Source organism: Sabethes cyaneus, chromosome 1 (genome assembly GCF_943734655.1).
Source record: "Sabethes cyaneus chromosome 1, idSabCyanKW18_F2, whole genome shotgun sequence".
Taxonomy (NCBI): domain Eukaryota; kingdom Metazoa; phylum Arthropoda; class Insecta; order Diptera; family Culicidae; genus Sabethes; species Sabethes cyaneus.
Window position 1 is genome coordinate 60,831,159 of NC_071353.1, and position 21,217 is coordinate 60,852,375.

At 40.8% G+C, this 21,217-nt stretch overlaps 1 protein-coding gene across 1 annotated transcript; it reads right to left on the reverse strand.

The window, feature by feature from the left end:
* Window positions 1-11,295: 11,295 nt before the first annotated feature.
* On the reverse strand, window positions 11,296-20,353 carry LOC128745733 (uncharacterized protein K02A2.6-like). The gene is made up of 2 exons (XM_053842814.1): window positions 20,159-20,353; window positions 11,296-13,311 (listed from the first exon to the last, which is right to left on the reverse strand). The coding sequence occupies exons 1-2, from the start codon at window positions 20,351-20,353 to the stop codon at window positions 11,296-11,298; spliced, it is 2,211 nt and encodes a 736-aa protein (XP_053698789.1).
* Between the last annotated feature and the right edge of the window lie 864 nt (window positions 20,354-21,217).

Genomic DNA, 21,217 nt, shown 5'->3' on the forward strand with positions numbered 1-21,217 from the left:
TTCGCTGGGACCAATCAGAGATCATTTCCAGGTCTTCATTCACACTGCTGACTATTTCGCGCATACTCGGGCCGAGTCGTCCAATGTAGAGTTGAACATCATCGGCATACATTTGGATAGAGCAATACCTGAGAACCGTTGGAAGGTCATTTATGTGGCAACAGAACAACAAAGGGCCAAGTACTGAGCCTTGGGGTACACCAGACGTTACTTCTACCATATTCGAGAAGCGGCCATTGCAGAACACCGTTTGTTTTCTTCCTTGGAGATACGACTGGAGCAAGTTCACAGCTGCAGAAGAGAAGTTGAATTGTGCTCCCAATTTATCCAATAGCTCCCGATGAGGAATGGTGTCAAAAGCTTTCGAAAAATCCAATAAAAGCAGTATGCCTACTCCTTTTTTATCGACTATTCCCGCTAAGTCATCGTGAACCCTCAGCACGGCGGTTTTGATGCTTTGACCTACACGAAAACCAGCTTGGTATTCACTTAGTAGGTTGTTTCGGTCAATATATGAAGTCATTTGCTCTTTGAGAAGTTTCTCGAATATTTTTGACAATCCGCATAATATGCTTATAGGACGTAAATTCGTGATGACGTTTAGGTGAGGTTTCTTTTTTAGTGGCAAAACCTTTGCTTGTTTCCAACAACTCGGAAACGTAGAGGACGCAACGAGATGGTTATATAAGTGAGTTATGTGCTGGATAACCAACGGTAAGATGACCTTAATAAAGCCGATAGGTATACCATCCAGTCCTACAGCATTTGACTTGATTCCCCAGATAGTATTAGTAATTTCCCACCAATGTACTTGGCGAAAAGTGAAAGCATACGGCGATGGGGATGTTGCGCTTGAAGAACCTCTTTCTATGGTGTCGCTGGTGGTATAGTTCGACAGAAAAACACTGTTTACTTCGTCAGGATCGAATTCGCTGAGCCGCGCTGTCTGATCTTTCCCAACACCCAGGCTCTTCACACGCTGCCACAAAACTTTTGAAGACATCCTGCTATCCAGGTACCTCTCAAGGTACAACTTTTTGGCTCGTGCAACTTCCGCATTCGCACGATTCCGTAGCCTCTTGTAATGCTGTCGTTTGAAACCCTTCAACTGCGGTGTAGCTGTTAACCAATCTCTGTATGCAAGGTCACGTTCGAGTAGGCAACGTCGAACGTGTTATTGTGTTCTTGATTTTGTTAAATTGTTTTCAAATGCACAATCTTTTGAGAATTGAACGTATGCAATGTTACTGCTTTGATTAATGTTACATACAACGCATGTAGCATGTATATAAGGTGTATATAGCATGTATACATGAAGAATCGAATGATTACAAGCATGAATACATGCCACTATCACTACAAAGAAACTTACGTAGTCCTGCGTCACCTATATATGCGGTCGTGTCTTGTACACAACCCCTCTGATTTTTTACCAAGGGCCAATTCCTAGCCAAGAACTTTGCGACGCAAAACGCTACGGCCCAAAAGCTACGATCGTCGCCGTACGAAGCTGATAATGTACAAAACCATTATGAGGTCGGTAGTTCTTGAGTTGAAGCCGGGACGCTGCTCATGGAGGACATATGCGCCCCTGCCGCGTTCGAGCGGAAAGTGCTGCAGACGGTATTTGTACAAACTGAAAGCGGAGAGTGGTGGAGACGTATGAATTACGAGCTACAGGCGCTGCTTTCACTTATGCTAGTGAAAGTCGGTAGGCCACGGTGGTCCAGACACGTGGTAAGGATGCCGGACGACAATGCGCCGAAAATAGTTCTCTTCAACAACCCCACCGGCACCAGGAATAAGGCGGCTCCACGTGCAGGATGGCTCGACCAGGTCGAAGGTCGAACTGTCAACTGTCTGTCAGTTTCCCACCTGTTATACCCCAGCGACCTGTAAATTTGTCTTCTTTTCGGTAATCGCTATAAAGCGAGAAAAGCCTTTTTTTACGTTTTTAAACCTCCTCTTTGTTAATAGCCACCCTATTCCCCCTTTCAGAAATCCAGCAGCTTCTATGTACAACTGCTATCGTTCCAAATGCAAGAGGAACGCATCTCTTTACCCATTTGAGCCTTCCTCCCCCCTTGTCAAAAAACTGTCTTTTCCATTGTTCAACTTCCTTGCGCTGATTCCTTTATGTCAAGGAATATGTATGCCAAGCTTGATGAAGAACCGTCCAGGAGTTTCGGAGTTATGGCGGAACATACATTCATATTCACGTTCATAAAAAATCAGAGGGGTTGTGTACAAGACACGACCGCATATATAAGTGACGCAGGACTACGTAAGTCTCTTTGTAGTGATAGTGGCATGTATTCATGCTTGAAATCATTCGATTCATCATGTATACATGCTATATGCAACATATATACATGCTACATGCGTTGCATGTAACATTTATCAAAGTAGTAACATTGCATACGTTCAATTCTCAAAAGATTGTGCATTTGAAAACAATTTAACAGAATAAAAAACACAAACTATTGCTTTCCTGCTACCTTACTGAAATCAAAGATTGTTTTTATTATCCATGGTTTCCCACGTTGAAGGGATTTTACCAATTCAATCCTATTTTATCAACAGCACATCTTTTCACTACTTTTCTAATGAAACGGCAAGCATGCGTATTCATACAGAGTCGTATTATAACCGAACAGTACAGCTGTAGCACATTTTTCCAACACAGATATCAAGTTCGCCGAGGTTTAATCGTCTCGCAGTAAAGAATTTGCGATCTGTTGGGACAACGAACTTGCGTCATTTTTTCTGGCACACTTCCCTAACACAGACATCAAATTGGACTAGGTTTAATAGCGTTCGTAAGAAATCTGTTCTCACGAGGGGCTTTGTTACTCTCTCTGGCGTACTTCCCAAGCAAGGACATCAAAATGGTCTAGGTTGAACCGCGGTGTTAAGAAATCTTGTTAAAATGAGGAGACTTGGTCACTTGTTTTGACTTACTTCCCAAGCACAGATATCACATTGGTAGAGGTTCAGATCATCGTAAAGAATCTTCCAACCAATCACGAAGCGAGAATTCTGGTAAAACATAGGTTTATTATTTTTAATTTTTCAATAGTTCAACATCAAGAATCCATATTTTTCTTCATTTGGGTCAATTCTTAGAAGATTTTCCGATCGATTGGTGTAAGAATATTGAAAATCGATCGGAAAACCGCTGAGCTATTAGCGCTCAAAACCTTTCATTTTTCGTGACGCTCGCATTTTTCGATTTTTTGGAATGACACCCTATCTCAAAACTTGCCGAAAGACGTAGTCCTACGTCAAAAGGATTTTATGTTAATGAACTGTACACAACTTTGCATACCAACTTTTTATACTCTGAGAGTGAAATTACTTACCGCTCGTATAAAACCAAGTAAATCAATGATTTAACGGATCAAACTTAACTAAACAATCGGTAAACGTTCCTTCCTTAAAACGGCATTGACTACGTATGGTAAAACAAACAAATGCAGTGGAGCTGCGAAAACGCACCCAGATAACACAAAGTCGTAACAGAAAGTTCACATTAAATCGTATGCGTGTCAATTTTACATTGGAATCGTATAATGATTAGAGCACGTCAAAACAAAGTGAACATTCGAATTGTTTTGCAGTCGTGTGTGTCCTCATATACAACTCATGACTGTAAACTATAAAGCAGTATAGATGATTGCAGTATTTGATTATATCTTAATCATATATACAGGAGTATTAAGTTGCGTGTTATAAAAACCGCGCAAGATAGAATCTATACCTATAAAAAAGGATTTCTGTCTGTCTGTCTGTCTGTCCGTATGTTCCTTATAGAATCGAAAACTACTGAACCAATCGGCGTGAAAACTTGCATGTAGAGGTTTTTGGGGCCAGGAAAGGTTTTAGTGATGGTTAGAGACCCCTTCCCCCACTAAGAGGGGGGCTCCCATACAAATGAAACACAAATTTCTGCATAACTCGAGAACTATCAAGCAAATAGAACAAAATTTGGCATGTGGGTGTTTTCGGTGACAAGAATTTATTCTATGGTAAATTGAGACCTCACCCCTCTTTATAAGGGGAATTATAACTCCTCTCCCCTTTAAGAGGGGGGGCTTCCATACACAAATTTCCTCATAACTCGAGAACTAATCAAGCAAATGGAACCAAATTCGGCATGTGAAGGTTTTCGAGGGCAAGAAAATTTTCTATGGTGAATTAGGACCCATCCCCACTTTAAGAGGGCGGCTCCCATACAAATGAAACACAAATTTCTGCATAACTCGAGAACTAATCAAGCAAATAGAAACATATTTGGCATGTGGGTGTTTTTGGAGGCAACCATTTTTTCCATGATGAATTAGGACTTTTTACCTTTTTAGGAGGGGGCTCCCATACAAACGAAATACAAATTTCCTCATAATTCTAGAACTAATCAAGCAAATGGAACCAAATTTAGCATGTGTGTCTTTTTGTAGGCAAGAATATTTTCTATGGTGAATTAGGACCCCTCCCCACTTTAGGAGGGGGGCTCCTATACAAATGAAAAACAAATTTTCTCATAACTCGAGAACTAAACAAGCTAATGGAACCAAATTTGACATATAAGTGGTTTTGGAGGCAAGTTTTTTTCTATGGTGAATTGAGACCCCTCTCCTCTTTAGAAAGCGAGTTATGACCCATCTCCTCTTTAAGATGGGCTTCCATACAAATGAAATGCAAATTTTCTCTTATCTCGAGAACTAATCAAGCAAATGGAACCAAATTAGGCATGTGGGAGTTTTAGATGGCAGAATTTTTTTCTACGGTGAATTACGACCCCTTCCCCTTTTAAGAGGAGGGGCTCCCATACAAAAGAAATACAAATTTCCTTATAATTTGAGTACTAATCAAGCCAATGGAACCAAATTTAGCATGTAGGAGATTTTTGAGTCTTGAATTTATTTTATGATAGTTAGAGACCTCTCACCCCTGTGGTAGGGGGATATGGACTCTCATACAAATAAAACAGAAATTATTGTGAAACTCGAACTCGAGAAATTCGAGACTCTTCCATAAAACATTAGTCAATAACAAGACCACAAAAACTATCTACGCACTCGAGTCTTTTTTGACACGGTTTGTTTTTTCGATTACTCAAGATCGGTGCAATTTAGGGACCGTTTACAAAATACGTGACGAATGTCGGGCCTCTCCCAAACGTATTGAGAAATAAATGAATGGTCCCTAAATATCCCCGTTCTAAATATTCGAAAAAACAAACCGTGTGAAAAAAGTACTTGAGTGTAGTAACACTAGATCATTCAGGACGAGACGGCCGCGAGTGTTGCCGGCGACCCGCCGTCGGAAGTGCCGCCCCCTGTGGGGAGGCAACTCCCCGCAGAAATCACTACTGTCTAGGTTTATTTATTTTCCTAGGTCTACCTGGGTTTCCTGGAACGAGCGACAGCGAGTAAGGAGAGGATCGCGAAACGGTGCTTTTCACAAAAAAATTTTCCGTGAAATGGTACATTCCGCTTAAGGTTTTTCGCAAAATGCTATTCGGCGTAATGTTGAACAATCATGGCGAATATTACTATCCGCTTTCTGGCTATGCAATGAGGGGACAGGGGAGTTGTTTTCTACTTTACTGTGAGGAAAAATTGCAAATTTGTATATTAAACTACCCATTCCAAGTAACTAATAAGCCTTAACGTAAGCAGCAAATCAGCGTATCTGGCAGTTTATACTGCACGTTATTGTATGCTAGCTTTTTGACTGCATAGGTGTTGTAAATTGGCATCCAAAATTGTATTCAAATTCTTCGTGTCGGTAATTAGCTGTAAATTAGCATTGCCAGCACTATAAGAAGGTTATCAGCAAAGTAGCTGTATATTTTGCCAAAATAGCATTTAAGTAGCATTTAAGGCGACTTAAATGCTTATTGCCCTATATTTGAATAGCATTGGTGATGCTTATTGGTTACCTGGGATGCTTTCATAGTTACGTAACTGCCAAAATGAATCATTTAAGGTTGAACTCCTCATAAACTTGCAAAACTCGAGATTGTGACAAAGATCATCCGAGATTCATGATTTATGTACAACACAGGTTAATTTGTGGCAATACGAAGTTTGTCGGGTCGGCTAGTTACAAATAATTGTCAAAATTTTTGCACGTATTTTGCGTCCACTTTGGTACATATATGTTCTTATGGTGTGAAATATAACTTTTTCGTTCAGATATGATGTCGTATTCCTCAGTTGCAATCGAGATATACAAACCAAATGGTTTACTAGGCAATGCTCAGAAGTGTTGCACGTAACCCTGGCGTTGCAAATATCCCCAAATGATGGTACGTGGATGTAATTTTATAATGTAATTTTATATAGCACATTAAACACATTCGGGAACCCAAAATAATGCAATGTTTCAAATTTCCACCATTACTGGTACACCCACTATTACTGGTACATCTACCATAAGCTCCAAAACGTTTGAAATCTTATATAAAAAGTTCTCGGCTTTCCAGAACAAAAATAAAAAAATATATATTGTTGGTCCCGATCCCGAAAAGTTTATTGAAACAGCTTTCATTTGAAACCAAAATAATGAAGGGCAAGGTTACCGAGTCTGCTTTGACAAACGAGTGGTCGTGGGTTCGAATCTTAGTAGAATCAAGCCATTCGATGGCAAGTGACTTCAGCATTGAGTTTATTCTCAGGCCTCCCTCATTTACCCTTCCTTCATGTTGAATTTTAAATTTACCCACTAAAGCCTCCTGAAAGTGCAAAAGTCCTTGCTATAGTTAAGTGTACTGGTCAGAGGAACGAATGAGTCCTCGCCAGGGACGGCTATAATATGGGATAGTACTGGCAGTGAGGAATAAGTGGATAAAGTAGATCAAGCTTTGAAGGAAGGGTAAACCCCAATACACACAAGCACGCATAAAATTTAATAAGCATATCGCTCATTCAATAGCGATTATAGCAAAAAGAATTGCAGTGCAGGTCATACAGCAAACACCCGAGCGATATCACAATAGATCAACAATACTGGTCGCAGTGATGAGTCCACACAGAAAAAAAATACCAAAATAATAAAAATCAATTCAGACACACTCGGTCTTTTTTCCAGATTGCATGGCCACCGGCTTTGCAGATGAAGAATAGGACAAAGACCGGTCACACTAGATATGTTTAAATTTGATACAGCACCATGAAATAAGATTATAGGGTATGTCGCTGCTTCGTCGTAATTGCCTATTCCCGTCCTATCTAGCGCAAATTATTCAAAATATCAGCATTTTTATGACACACAATGCAAAACTAGTTTAGTTTGTTTTCTATCATACGCGATGAATCAAAGTGACCTAAGATCTATTTAAATGCTTTTTATCATTAAAGAAGTCCTACCAGCCGAATTTCCTACATTTTTTCGTGCGTCGAAGAAGATAATGTCGACTAATCGTTTTAATTTCCGTCATTCATAAATGAAAATAACTCACGCAAGGCATTGTCGTTATTCTACAGCCAGGAAAACTCGGGCAAGTTTGCAGAATTTTGCAGAAATTTTGCAGAATAACATTTGTCATGCCGTCCTACACAAATACATGTGCGTTAGCTTCGTAAACATTGTTTTGATTCTTAGTTCGGACGATGAAAAATTTTGATGGACGGATTTTAAAACGGTACGACGAATTTAAGAAATAAAGTCAGTTGCGTAATTTCAATAATATGCTTTAATAATCGCCTTCCAGTGATTTCACAATTCATGGATCGGAAAGTAAGTGTGTTTTAGTCAAATCAGCACAGTTCTTTTTGAAGTATTCATTAAATCCATCCAACAAATGATGAAAATTAGAATGGTTTTACTTACTACGACGGGAATTAGAAATAAACCCTATGCACTAAAAGTTGCCATGAGAAAGACATTTTCGGTCGTTTCGGTGTCTAGATATGAGTCTTTTAGCTCGCACAAATATTTGTTTCTTACTACCCTCTGTCTTGTAATTGCACGATCGCAACAGGTATTTATCCACGCTCGGCGATGGGGTGCCTGCGCTTATCGATCAGAGTGTATATGTAAAAGGCCTCGGACCGGTTTAATGGTGCATCAGTATTAATGTGACTAGCTGAACTAACATGTTCAGTTGAATGTCCAGTTTACCAGTAAACTATGAGTTTACTATAATTAGTGAGTGACGCTTGGTAAACAATAATTCAATTTTTCCAACCCGTCATGTTGCCTTTACAAACTGAATCATCATCTAGAGAAAGAAGACAGTAATTAATCCTCTGCAGTACATGCTTTGGATACTAAAACAAAAATCACCAACAGCTTTAAAAACCAGCATTAGTTACAATCTAACATAAATATTTAATACTAATGTAAGTATTAAATCCACCGTTTAGTTTAAAATAGAGTGATTATTGCATTAGTGAACGTGCTTGTACTCAGGGAGATAGTTTTTAATTTTGGCCTAATGCTTCAAATCACACTTTTTACGGCAGAATTATCCAGATTAATAAACCTATTCGGATAGCATTAACCTTAAAGCTTTATTACAATTTCGGCAGCACTTTAACTGAGAAATATCAAACGGATCATTTGTTATATTACTTACTGGGTCGTGTTAATCGAGTGGCGGAAGATAGAATAGTCGTTATTAAATTACGATAGCTGCCTATGTAGACGTTCAGTCTCGGGTTGAATTACGGAAAAACCTCAGTACCGAGCATCCGAAGTTGCGCGAAGTGATGATGCAAAGATAATAAAATTCAGCCGATTTTCGAGCAGCGACGCAGACAGGCATGGCGAAAGTTCTCCAAAACGAAACAGTGTAAAATCGGAGTCGACAGAGGAAACATAAAAAAATACTTTCGACGAATAATAATCTCCCGTGCAGCAGAAATTTCCTTGCATACTTATTCTTAATATCTATTCTTAATATCTAATCAACCCAACCTAGTTAAAGTTTGGTTAAAGGTGTTAGAAAAAACTATACAGAGCTCACAAGCTGACTTTCTGAGCACAAGATCACAGAGCCAGGTTTCAATTATAAGTACTCATCTGACCAATACATTTAACTATCAAGAGTGACTTTTACGCCTTCAAATATTAAGTTAAGTCAAGTAATATAGCCTCTCAGTCGGCCTCGAGGTAAAACGCTTGGTTTAACAAGCCAGCCGTCGTATTTTCGAATCTCGGCTTGGAGAGGCTGTGAGAGTTAATAGGATCGTAGCACTAGCCCCGCAATTGTCCTGTACATTAACAGCTGGCTGCGAAGTCTGCTGAACAACGGAACGGAATGTAGCAACTAGGCTTTGCTTTGCTCAAGTAGTATACAATTCAGCATGAAGAAATGGTAATGAAAACCCCGAGAATAAACTCATCTCGAACTTATCTTGTAAAAACCACGCACCGGAGCCGGATATGTATAGAAACGAAGAAGGACACCAAACGAGCGCGAGGTAGTTGGCAGGTGGGAGTACTTCTTCGATGAGCTTTTCGATGGCGTTGAAAGGCTCCCGAACTCGAATATATTCGGCGAGAACTCGAACAGCTGAAAACTAGTAGAGCCGTCGGAAAGGACCGACTCTCGGAAGAACTCTACAAAAGCGGTAAGAAACCACTAGTAACGGCGCTTCATTGGATAATTTCCAGGATTTTGGAGAATGAGAAACGACCGAAGGTGTGGATGTAGGGGGTGGTTTGTCCTATCTACAAAAGGGGCGATCGGCTTCATCGCTGTAATAGCCGAAGCATTACTGATCAACGCCATATGCAAAGTGCTCTCACACTCCGACTAAGCTACATTGGAGCGAGTGATGTGCTATGAGTGTGATTCGAAGGTTCTTTTGATTCTATGCGATATCGGATACAATCTACACTAGATTAAAAACGGAAGCTAAGACGGTATTGCTGAAAAGCAATGCCTCGAAAATCAAGTATACTACCGGAAGAGGATCCAGAGAACACAATGTTCGCTTCCCACGAACCGGCAAACCTGTGCGGTCGCATAGAGCCTCGCGCTAGAGAAAAATGTTGAAAAAATTGTAGTGGATAATCCCTGGCTGTATACAACACAATTGTCACAACCCTAATAGTGCGTGAGGATGCCGACCCACTGAAACCCTACTCGAGTCTCCAGCCTCAATCCCCCCTGGCACCACCTTTTCGGTATTATTTCAGGGAGGGGCTATTGTGCTTAACGCACCCTCTTAAATAACTATCGGCTCTCCTGCACTTTTGTAGCTCAAGTACAATCTGGGTAGCAGCCACATTGACCGCTCTTAGACGTCCGAGCTAGAAAACATCATTTACACTAAGTTATTCGGATAGTCCGCTCACTGCCTGCATGTTGCTTCTCGCGCCCACGAAACGAGGGCATATAAAGAAAGCATGTTCTGCAGTTTCTTCTACATCCACGCATTCGGGACACGTGGGGGACTCATACATACCCGAACTTGTGCAGATACTGTCTAAAATAACCATGCCCTGACAGAATCTGTGTCAGGTGGAGGTTGACATCACCATGGCACCTGTCGACCCACCCGGATACTTCCAGGATAAGTCGATGTGTCCACCGGCACTTTGTGGAATCAGACCATGCTCGCTGCCATGTGATCATCGAAGCCGATCTTATGGTACTCCGTATGCCTCTAGTTCCACGTTGGTTGAAGCACTCTACGTCCTCACTGATGATGATGCCAATAGGCATCATACCCGCTAAGACGCAGATTCCGTCATATGAAACTGTGCGATAAGCACTCACCACTCTCAAGCACATGACGCGATAGGTACTTTCCAGCTTACTTAGGTAGCTTTTGGTTCCTAACGTCGATGACCCAACCGGTCCGCTATATCTAAGTATGAACTGGACCACGTTAGCTAAAAGCCTTCCCTTGCTGCCTGTGGTAACCAGACAAGACTCGATGCGTCACGCACGATGTGTATCTCACGAGGTGTAGTATAGAACTGCCGATATCGAGTTGTGTGTCGGAGGGTATATCATTACAGTGATGTGTCATGTATGTCTTGGTATTAGTAGGGTATCACATCTCCCTTTTTTTATTTCAAATTACTTAAGATAGTATAATAAAAGATTACCTTCTAATTAGGATTTAATCATAACTTTATTTCTCAGGGTGAGTATCGTACTGATGGTTTCGCAATCCTTGATGATCGTCGTATGTTGACGTCTTTTTCCTTTTCCTCCCGTGAAGATGAATCACTCAACTCCATATCATTTTCTAATATTTTTAGAAGATGGGATGAGTTTCTCTCAAACTGCTTTCCGGTAGCCTGCGATTCTACGGTAACATTTGATCCTTTTTAATCAATGACCTTGAACTTTTCTTTCGAAAAATCGGTAGAGAGTTTATCCTTCGGTAGGAGATTTTTCATTAAAACTGTATCGTCGAGCTCAAGAACACTCGGTTTTGAGCCTCGCCTAACATCTTCAGCAATTTTACTGTCAAATTTTTGTTTTAAATCACGGTCACGGAACTCCGTTATCGGTGGTGTTGTAGAAATATCGTCTGTCTGCGGTATCTTAAATCTCAATTTACGATTTTGGAGCAACTCACTTGGTAGTTGTCCAGTTACACTATGAGGATTGTTATTATAAAGTATCAGGTAATCGTCTAGTTCGGTCTTCCAATCCCCATATAACGCATTAGAGATCTTCAGTCGCTTTAGCAACGATCGGTTTTGACGTTCTACTTCGCCATTAGCTTGCGGCCAATATGGCGTAGTGTGATTTAAGACAATGCCAGTTCTTTTACAAAATTCGTCGAATTCTTGGGAGACAAACTGTTTCCCATTATCTAGAGTTATTGTCCGTGGGTATCCCCACGTTCGAAAAATCTTCTGCAATCGTTTAACCGTCTCCTGTGCTGTTATTCGTTTCATTATTTCTATTTCCATATATCGGCTATAGTAATCAATAATAACCAATATGTATTCTCCTGAAGGCAATGGGCCCAAGAAATCTATCGCCAAATCTATCCAGGGTTTTTCCGGTAGTTTCCGTCGTTCCATTGGTTCAGGAGGGGCTGCCGCATGAACGAGGCGACATCCCTCGCATTGGTCACACACCTTCACAGCCTCCTGGTCCATATTCGGCCACCAACATTTGTCTCGTAGTCTGCTTTTCATCGCGGAATGTCCCGGATGTCCTTCGTGTGCTAGTTGGCACATACGGGTTCGAAGCATTTTTGGAATAACCAGTTTCATTCCACGCATTATTATGCCGTTTGCGTAACTCAGTTCGTGTTGAAAAGGGGCGAAAGGTTTCACTTTGGGGTTTGTCCAGTTATTAGACATAATTGCTTCCTTGATTGCAGTTAATTCATCATCTGTTCTTGTCATTTGAACTACTTCGGTAATATCGATAGCTGCAGTTTCCTGGATAGCCCTTATCTCAACTTCAGTATCTAGATCAAACTCTGCCCCATATCCTGCGTTGGAAGTCGAGAGAAAACCTGCCGCGACCTGACGTATGTAGACCTCCGATTCATCTTGCCAGTGTACATCATTAACATGTGCCGCTAATCGCGACAACGAGTCGGCCAAATTGGCGGATCCTTTCCGATACACTACCTTGAATTTATATCCCTGCAATCGTAGTAGCCATCGCTCAATTCTAATTGTAGGTCTTGAAGTGCTCGTAAAAATACTTTCCAGTGGACGATGGTCAGTTTCCAACTCGAAGCTAATGCCAATTAAATATATACGAAATCTCTCCACAGCCCACACTATGGCTAGAGCTTCCTTTTCAATAGGAGGGTATTTTATTTCCGTTTGAGAGAGACTTTTAGAAGCATAGCTGATGGCTCTTGGTTTTTCGTTTTTATACTGAATTAGGACTGCTCCTAGGCCTACACCTGAGGCATCCGTAATCAGCAATGTGCGATCTTTAGGATCGAAATAGCCTAGGTAGTCCAATGATCCGATACGACGTTTAACCATTTCAAAAGATTTTTGGTGTTCCATCGACCACTCGAATGGCGTAGACTGTTTTATAAGTTCGCGCAATGGATGGTTTGCTGTTGCCAAATCCGGAATGAAACGCGAGACAAATGTGACCAGTCCGAGAAAGCTTCTTAGTTCTTCTTTCGATTTCGGTGTTCGACAATCGAGAATTGATTGAACTTTGTCGTATGATGGTAACACTCCCTTAGCCGATAGTTGATGTCCCAAGAAAACTACCTCTGCTTGTTTGAACTTGCATTTGTGGTGGTTTAATTGTACGCCCAATTCATCCAGCTTGCGTATTACTTTTGTCAAAGCTTCGTCGTGTTCTCCTTCGTTTTCGCCGAACACTAACAAGTCGTCAATAAATATAATCTGAAATATAATAAACTGTCATTTTATTGATTTGCCACAGCACAATTATCTTACCAAATTTTTACATGACGCCAGCAAACTTTCTATTAGGCTCTGAAACAGTTCGGGGGCGCAATTCACTCCGAAAAACAGTCTCTTAAAGCGATACAATCCCCAATTTGTTATAAACGTTGTAACATCTCGGCATCCTTCTGACAACATAACGTGATAATAAGAATCTTTCATATCTAATAAGGAGTAAAATTTCGCATTCCGGATCCTCGTTAAATGTTCCTCGAAAATTGGTAATGGATGGTTCAGCCGCTGAATCGCCTGGTTGGCTCTACGCATGTCGATGCACAATCGTAAATCTCCACTGTCTTTGATAATTGGAACTAATGGAGAAACCCATGACGTCGGGCGTTCGACACGTTCAATGATATCCTGTGCCATAAGATCATCAAGTTTAGTTTTTACTTTGTCCAAGAGAGGAATTGGACATCTTCGAAGGGGTTGAATGACCGGAGCAACACTCCTGTCGATCGGTAGTGTAAGTTCTACTCCTTTTACGTGTGGAAACGGTAACTTTACAGCATTCATTTGATTTACTATTTCTGTTTGATATGGTAAACCGATACGAAGAACACCCAGTTTTTGGGCTGTTATTTTTCCGAGTAATGGTTGCTGACCTTTTTCAATTACATAAAAGGAGGTGAACGCGTGTAATCCTCTAGAGCCTAAAATTTCAATGTCAGCGTCAAAAGCCGTAACCAATTTCAAGGGAATCTTTCCATAAGCAAGAAAAGTTTTGTTGGTATCCGAACGCACGTTCTTTGCATGTACTCCTTTTAAACTCATCATTTTCCAAGTCGTATCGTCAATTAAATTATATTTCGATCCAGAGTCTATCAGCATTTCGATTGTTATTCCTCCAACGGAGCACTTAATCAATTCATCACAAGAATCGCCTACGTTGTAAACAGGCAGTTCTTCATCTTCATCTTGTTCCTCATTTTCTGATGTTTCAACGTTCATCACACTCCTTGCTTTCTTGAATACAGGGCTATTTACAGGATAAGGTACCATCGGACGCTTTCTCGTGGTGTTCCTGATAAACGGGTTTGATTGTGCAATATTTGAAGACCGGCAAACAGACTTGAAGTGACCAACATTCTGACAACGTAAACAAATTTGGTTCGCTGCTGGACACCTTTCTCCCGTGTTGTGTCGTGTGTAGCCACATTTTGAGCAACGTTTGTTCCTTTCAAATTTTTCGGTTACCCGACTGCCTGAATGATTTGAATACATCCTGTGGACGTCTGACACTGAGGTTTTATTCATTTTCGCCAACTGATACCGTATCGCCTGATGAGAGTTCACCGTCTTCGAACATTCCTCCATCGTCAAGTTTATTTTCTCTAATAGTTTTTCTCGTAGATCCTCTGGGGCCAACTGGATGATTTTATCAATTATTGCAATTTGACGGCTCTCCAAAATTGTGTTCCCAAAATAGCACTTTTCGGCTTTTTGTTGTATTCTCTCCAAAAACTTTTCAATTTGTTCTTCTGGTTCAGGTGACATATTCCAAAAAAGGTAACGTTCGAAACTTTCATGATGTTTCGGCGAAAAGTGGTTGTCCAATTTTGCTTTAGCAATTGCATATGCATCTACGTTTTCGTCTCCTTCAACATCAGCTCCCGGGATTGTGTCAAATACGTTTTGTAATTCCAGCCCTCCTATTGCTAGTAGCTGAATTTTTTTCACTGCACTATCGGTAATTCCCGAAGCGACCATCACTCTTTCAAAGCCTCGAATCCATCCCACCCAGGCGTTACGCACTTCTGAGTTGGGAAGATGTTTAAAACGGAACTGAGGAAAATTATATACAGCTGGATTGAATGTTGATGCCGCTTGATTTGCCATTTCGGAAGCCGAATTGGTTCTTTGACAGACCGCTTGAACTCTCAGTGTACAGTACGTGTTAGTTAAGGATAAACCTCTCCAGCACGTTGCCGACAGTATCGATTCAATCTTGTTGATCGTCGAGGATATCATCGGCAAAAGCAGCGTTAAACTGAATGCGGAAAAGCTCACATATGCCGGCGGTTGTCGTTACTTCATGATCTGCAAGGTTTATACTGGTGGGTAAGCCATTTTCTTTTCTCTGCTGCTTGCAAAGGTGGGCACAATTCCGCTAATCCTCTAACAGCTAATTAGCTCAGCCAACATTTTGGTTAGCGGTTAGCGTTTTCGCTAACTTTTATTACCGTTAGAGTTTTTGTTAGCTTCCGCTAAATTTATGTACCGCTAAATAAACCGCTAACTTTTTTAGCAGAAGGAAAATTTTTGAGAAACATCGCACAGGCCGAGGTCAAAGGATTCCAAATTCCAAACTTTTGTTCGTACTTTACCAGCCGAGAGTCGGGGTGACTCTTGTCGTATAAAGAATTGCTCTCCATTGTACTCCTGGGTCCTGGGTTACTCGTCCCAATTACGCGTCTTGGCACACGCAAGTCGGCTCCTACCTGACCAAGCCACCCAGTACGTAGGGCTCCTCTATTCCTGCTGCCAGTGGGGCTCTTGAGAAGAACGGATTACACTGCAGTCTTCCGGTATCCTTGGGATGTTGCCGGCCCACCGTAGTCACCCAACTTTCGCCAGGTTTACGATGGGAATCTCTCCAAGTAGTGTCCCTGTCTGCTATCCGATCTTTAAACATTTTGCCTGCAATTTTTTTCATGGAATTAATGTACTTTTGCTTAGACCTTTGCAACCATAATTTTCTTTTATTACCGAAATTAGCGCTGATCAAAGTAATGATAAATCTACAGCACTAACAAACTTAGCGGTTAGCGGTTAGCGTTAGCTTTCGCTAAATTTTTGGTTGGCTTAGCGGTTAGCAGTTATCGAAGCTAACGTTTTGATTTAGCGGATTAGCTGTTAGAGAAGCTAAAATTTCGGTTAGCGGTGCCCACCTCTGACTGCTTAATATAATGCCAGAATTTTTTGGGGTTGTTACGAAGATTCACTTGAATTTGGTGTTGATACGAATTGAACAGTGGTTTGTTTAACTCTAGTTTCATCTAGTATTTAACGGTTATCGCTAAAGCAAAAAAAAAAAAATAGGATGAAAACGGTACGGCTCACGAAATAATAAACCTAATAATGAAATTAATGAAGCGAAACGTGCGATGATGAAGAACAAATGGAAAAATAGAAGGAATCGCAGGTTTTTGATCTGCCGTTTTGTTTAGGTCCTTTTGTAAAATTGAACATGATTCCAAATGATAAACTGACAATTTCAAATACCACATTAGGGTTTATAAATAATGTGCATAATTTAAGCAGACCCTTGCAAAGAGAATTTACTCCACTCTTTGTTGTGACTGAAACTTTTTCAGAATAGAGGCTAAAATATAAAAGCATGAACTTGTCAACACATGTTTTTTCACTGGTTCTATAGCAACGCGGCATGTAGTTGAACCGCACCGGTTCGACGATCATAAGTTATTGTGGCCACAAATTATTATTTCCAAATAACTAAATCGGCTACCTGCACGAACGCATGCACCAATACCTTTTCTTATTCCGAAACAAGAAAGTCAGATTTATGAAAAACCATCATTCAAAGCCACGCCAGACCCGCACAAACACCGGCGTTGACCACAAGCTATGCACCGCGTTTGGTCGAACCGCCGTGGCTGCAGTGGTTGCGCAGTATGTTGTTACCGAGAAACGAACCATATAATCATACAACTCATTTAAAATTCAGCATCCGCGTGATTCCGAATGGTGTGAAATAATAACAGTTTGATCATCTAAATTACTTCTTGTTCAAAGAAAATCAACCGACACGTTGTTAAAATGTTAAAACAATCACTGAAAAATGAGCCTGCTCCCTCCGGCAAGGAGATGCCAGCGCTCGCTGTTATCCGGCAGTGTTTTTTTCTGTGTTTGAATCGTTACATTTGCAAATTCGAATTTATAATATAAATTGTTTTGGTATTTCGTACGCCTAGTTGAAACCACTAATACTGTTTATTGAATTGAATGATTTATTCCTAATTCAAAATAGTCACTAATGTATAAAGAAAAGAAAATTATTTATTTATTATCGGTTACTAAAGTAAATAAATTAGACTTACTTTTTTATAAAAGTTAAGTACATATTTTAAATAAACAGTGTTTTATTTTAAAAGTAATTATTGATTTGGGTTTATTTGTTACAATGAAATTGGAGCATAAAGCGAGTTCCTACCAGTGATCAATTGTCAATTTAGACGTGGAAATTAGGCCATTACAAATATTTAAAAAAGTTTTTGTTCCTCCGGTGTTGGGCCACTGAAGGGGGGCCAAAAAAAACAAAGAGAATTTTTTAATCGAGCAAAAAAAATATGGGCTTTAGGTATTGTTACTTAAGGTTTAAACGTGAAAATCAAATCGATTCTTGCTTTTAATAAAATACGTTCTTATTTTTCATACAAACTGAGTTTGACCTAGTTTTGGAAATTCCACTGTTTGAACTTCTATTTATATTTCGTGCTAGAAGCTAGAAGTTTTTTAGGCTGTAGAGCCCACAGACAATTGATTTTATAAAAAAAATTTAGCTCATATCCCACAAATTATTTTTTTGCCACCCGATTTTTCAAGCCAATTTCCAAGGGGGGGGAGGGGGGTGACAAATGCTTTGAAAATAATTTGCAATGGCCTTATTCAAATGTTTTACGTTTCATTTTATTCTCTTCTCGAATGTATTTGCTTTTATGTATATTTTAATTTTACCAAACTCTGTGAACCGGATTCACAGCATCTCTAACATAAGCTCCAATAAAGCATGCTTTGAGCATTCAGAACCCTCAGTTTAATTATTCGGAATGAGATGTACCAAATTCCTGATTCACTTCGGGCTACCAAATTTCAATATTTGACAATCACTGATGGAATGTCAATTGTTGATCAATTGATGATTGAGTCCCCACAGTCAGGCGTCCGTATTCAGCCGATTGATGATCTGATGAATTTCTGAACGGTCTTGTCTTCGCCTTTTGCTTACACGTTCGACGCATAACGCAACGGGAGTCGCTTGTCATCACCTCGACGCCTGACATGGCTTACACCTTCAGTGTCAGTTGAAACATAACCATGCCGTGGCGTGGTTACAGGAGGACCTCACTCGACCTCAGCTGCCAACGGACCGGTTCAATATCGATGCAAGTCGAATCGATTAATTTCAATTTCACAGCTGACTCCCTGTTGTTACCGTGCAAATTCATTCTCTCTGTTACAGAGTCTGGTCTCCTGCTTGTCTCGTTCTACCCAGGACTGAGCCGTTAAACGGAGCACAGAATATGGGAAAATGGAGATTCGTTTCTTTTGGAGTGGTAGTTAGCAGTAACTAGAGATGGTCATTGCCGATAGGGTTACGGAAGGCAGGTTGTTTAATTATATTGAGTTTGCTTTATTAAGTTAGTAGCTTTCGTCATCAGATTGTGACGAAGATGCTGGAGTTAGAATGACTAGTATCTGTAACGTGATTCTGCGTTTCCAGTGATGAGTTTGCATTTTAGACTACCCTAGTTAGGCTAATTGGAACTATTAGATCTGTTGTGTGAATAAACTGGACATTTCATGATGAATTACATTTATGATATTTAAAAGATTGAACCATCACATCAAAAACCATTCCATCTCGACCGTGAAACGTAATTGTTGTAAAGTACATTCAAATATTCAATTCGAAAAACATTGAGCTGATGACGATTGCATTACAAAGCTAGCTTTCCACATGGGTTGCGACTTAATGTCTAATGTTAACTACTAGGCTAAATGATGCTCCATATTTTTAGTGAAATAGAAATCACTATGTATCACTTCGTTGATTCAAACCAAGCTTTATGTTTTACTATGGATACTTTTTATTATTGAAAATTATATCTCACAAAATTGCTGTCTTTATACCACTAGCCGAAGGAATCGCCTCGCTCTCGTTAAATTTACAAACATGGCACAGAAAAACTTTCAACAAGTCTTTTGCACCTAAAGAGCTGAGATAAATAAAACAGCTGCAATCAAATACTATGGGTGTGAAGTGAACTTATTGGTCAAAATTGGATAAAAATATTACACATACAGGATGTTCAATAAGTTCGAATAAAATGTGTTTAAAAAATGAAAATACAAGATATTCTTTTCTGAGTAAATTTTTATTGAAGCAGCATTGAGAACCTTTACGATATATTTGGTGGAAGCACCCCCCTTTGTGCTTTATGACGAGCTTAAGATGTTTCTTAAAAGCATCACGCGTGGCCCTCACCTGGTCCATGGGTATCTCGTTCCAGCTCTTGGAAATGAGCTTCTTGAATCGGTCCATAGTGCTCGCGTTATGTTCACGCTGCTGGGCCAGCATGTACGACCATACTTAAAAGTCCAGGGGAATAAGATCCGGGGAGCTGGGAGGCCACAAAGTCTTATCGAGAAAATCAGTCAAATTCTCCCGACACCACGCTGCGACGATATTCGACGTGTGGGCCGGTGCGCCGCCCTGTTGAAAGACGTAATGATCTTTCCCGTAGAGGCCACGAAGTGCCGGGCCACAACCTACTCCAGAACCTCGGTCTTATAGTACGCGGCGTTGATTTTCACGTTCTTTTCTCGATAAACATCAGTGGAAGCTTCGCATGTTTGGGTACGGTCCCCCAAACCATCACCGACACGGCGCTCTAGAACCGCAGGATGTTTATGGGGGATTATGGGGGAAGATGGGGGTTTATGGGGGAAGATGCTGGCCAACGTCGGTGCCCACAGCCGATCATTTTGGACATTGTGCGGCAGTTGCAAGATGAAGAGTTTCTCATCAGAAAATACGTACTCCAGACCAGAGTGCCGCGAAAGTAGCAGTTTTGCTCTGTCCTGCCTCTTCTTTGTTGTAGCCTCCGTTACCCCGTGAACCTTGCGTACGTAACCCCGTGTACGGCTTGCATCCCAAGTCCTTCGCCATGATGGTGTGGGCGGTCTCGATCGACACATCCAAGTCAACAGCGGTCTTTCGGATCGAGTGGTTCATTTTTCGACGAACCCTCTTCCTCACCACCTTAATGGCTGCTGGCGTCCTCGCCGAACGTGGCCGCTCGGATTTAGCACGGTCCTTGGCCGAGCCCGTCTCACAGTACCGACGAATGGTGTTATAGATGAAATTCCGCTTCACCCCGTGGGATTTCAACCGCCGAAATATGTCGCTGGGTCGCTCACCTCTCTCAAACAACTTTACTACGACGTTGCGGTACTCTTTCATCGCGCGCGTAAACAAATAACGAATGACATCAAGTCGATACCTTGCGCGTCGGTTAGCATAGATATAAGGCTAGATCTGATACCAATACCATTACACAACGATGAAAAGTTGTATTCGAACTTATTTAACCCTAGAGCGGTCGCGTCGTGTACTGAGTACACGGCGAATAATGCTGCCTACATATATCTCAGGACTGACATGAGATAGAAGGTTGCAGTTTTCGACAAAGTTGTTTATCTATTTAAGACGCATCTGGAAATGAACAATAAAGTTTAAGAACTGATCCGCTAGATGGCGCAAATGGCGACCAAAACAAATGATTCTAGAATCTCGATACTAGAATCTCTAATATCTCGGGACTGAGAAGAGATAGAAGGTTGCTGTCTTTGGCAAAGTTGTTTATCTGGACGAGATCAATCTGACTGCGGATAACAAAATTCGGAACTGATACGGTAGATGGCGCTTATAACGAGCATATTGATTTTCTGGAATATCTCAGAGTCGTGACGAGATAGAATGTTATTGTGTTCTACAAAGTTATTTGTTCGAACAAGACGCATTAGGTAATGCATAACAAAGTTTGAAACTATCTCACTAGGTGGCGCACGTGGTCAAGTTATAATCTTATGATATCTC

What these genes read in the sequence shown, in the direction of transcription:
- LOC128745733 (XM_053842814.1), bottom strand. Translation starts at nt 20,353, where the DNA reads ATGAACCACTCGATCCGAAAGACCGCTGTTGACTTGGATGTGTCGATC. An exon ending in TCGCGGCACTCTGGTCTGGA is followed by an intron (nt 13,312 to 20,158) that starts GTACGTATTTTC and finishes ATTATATTTCAG; the next exon opens with ATTATATTTATTGACGACTT.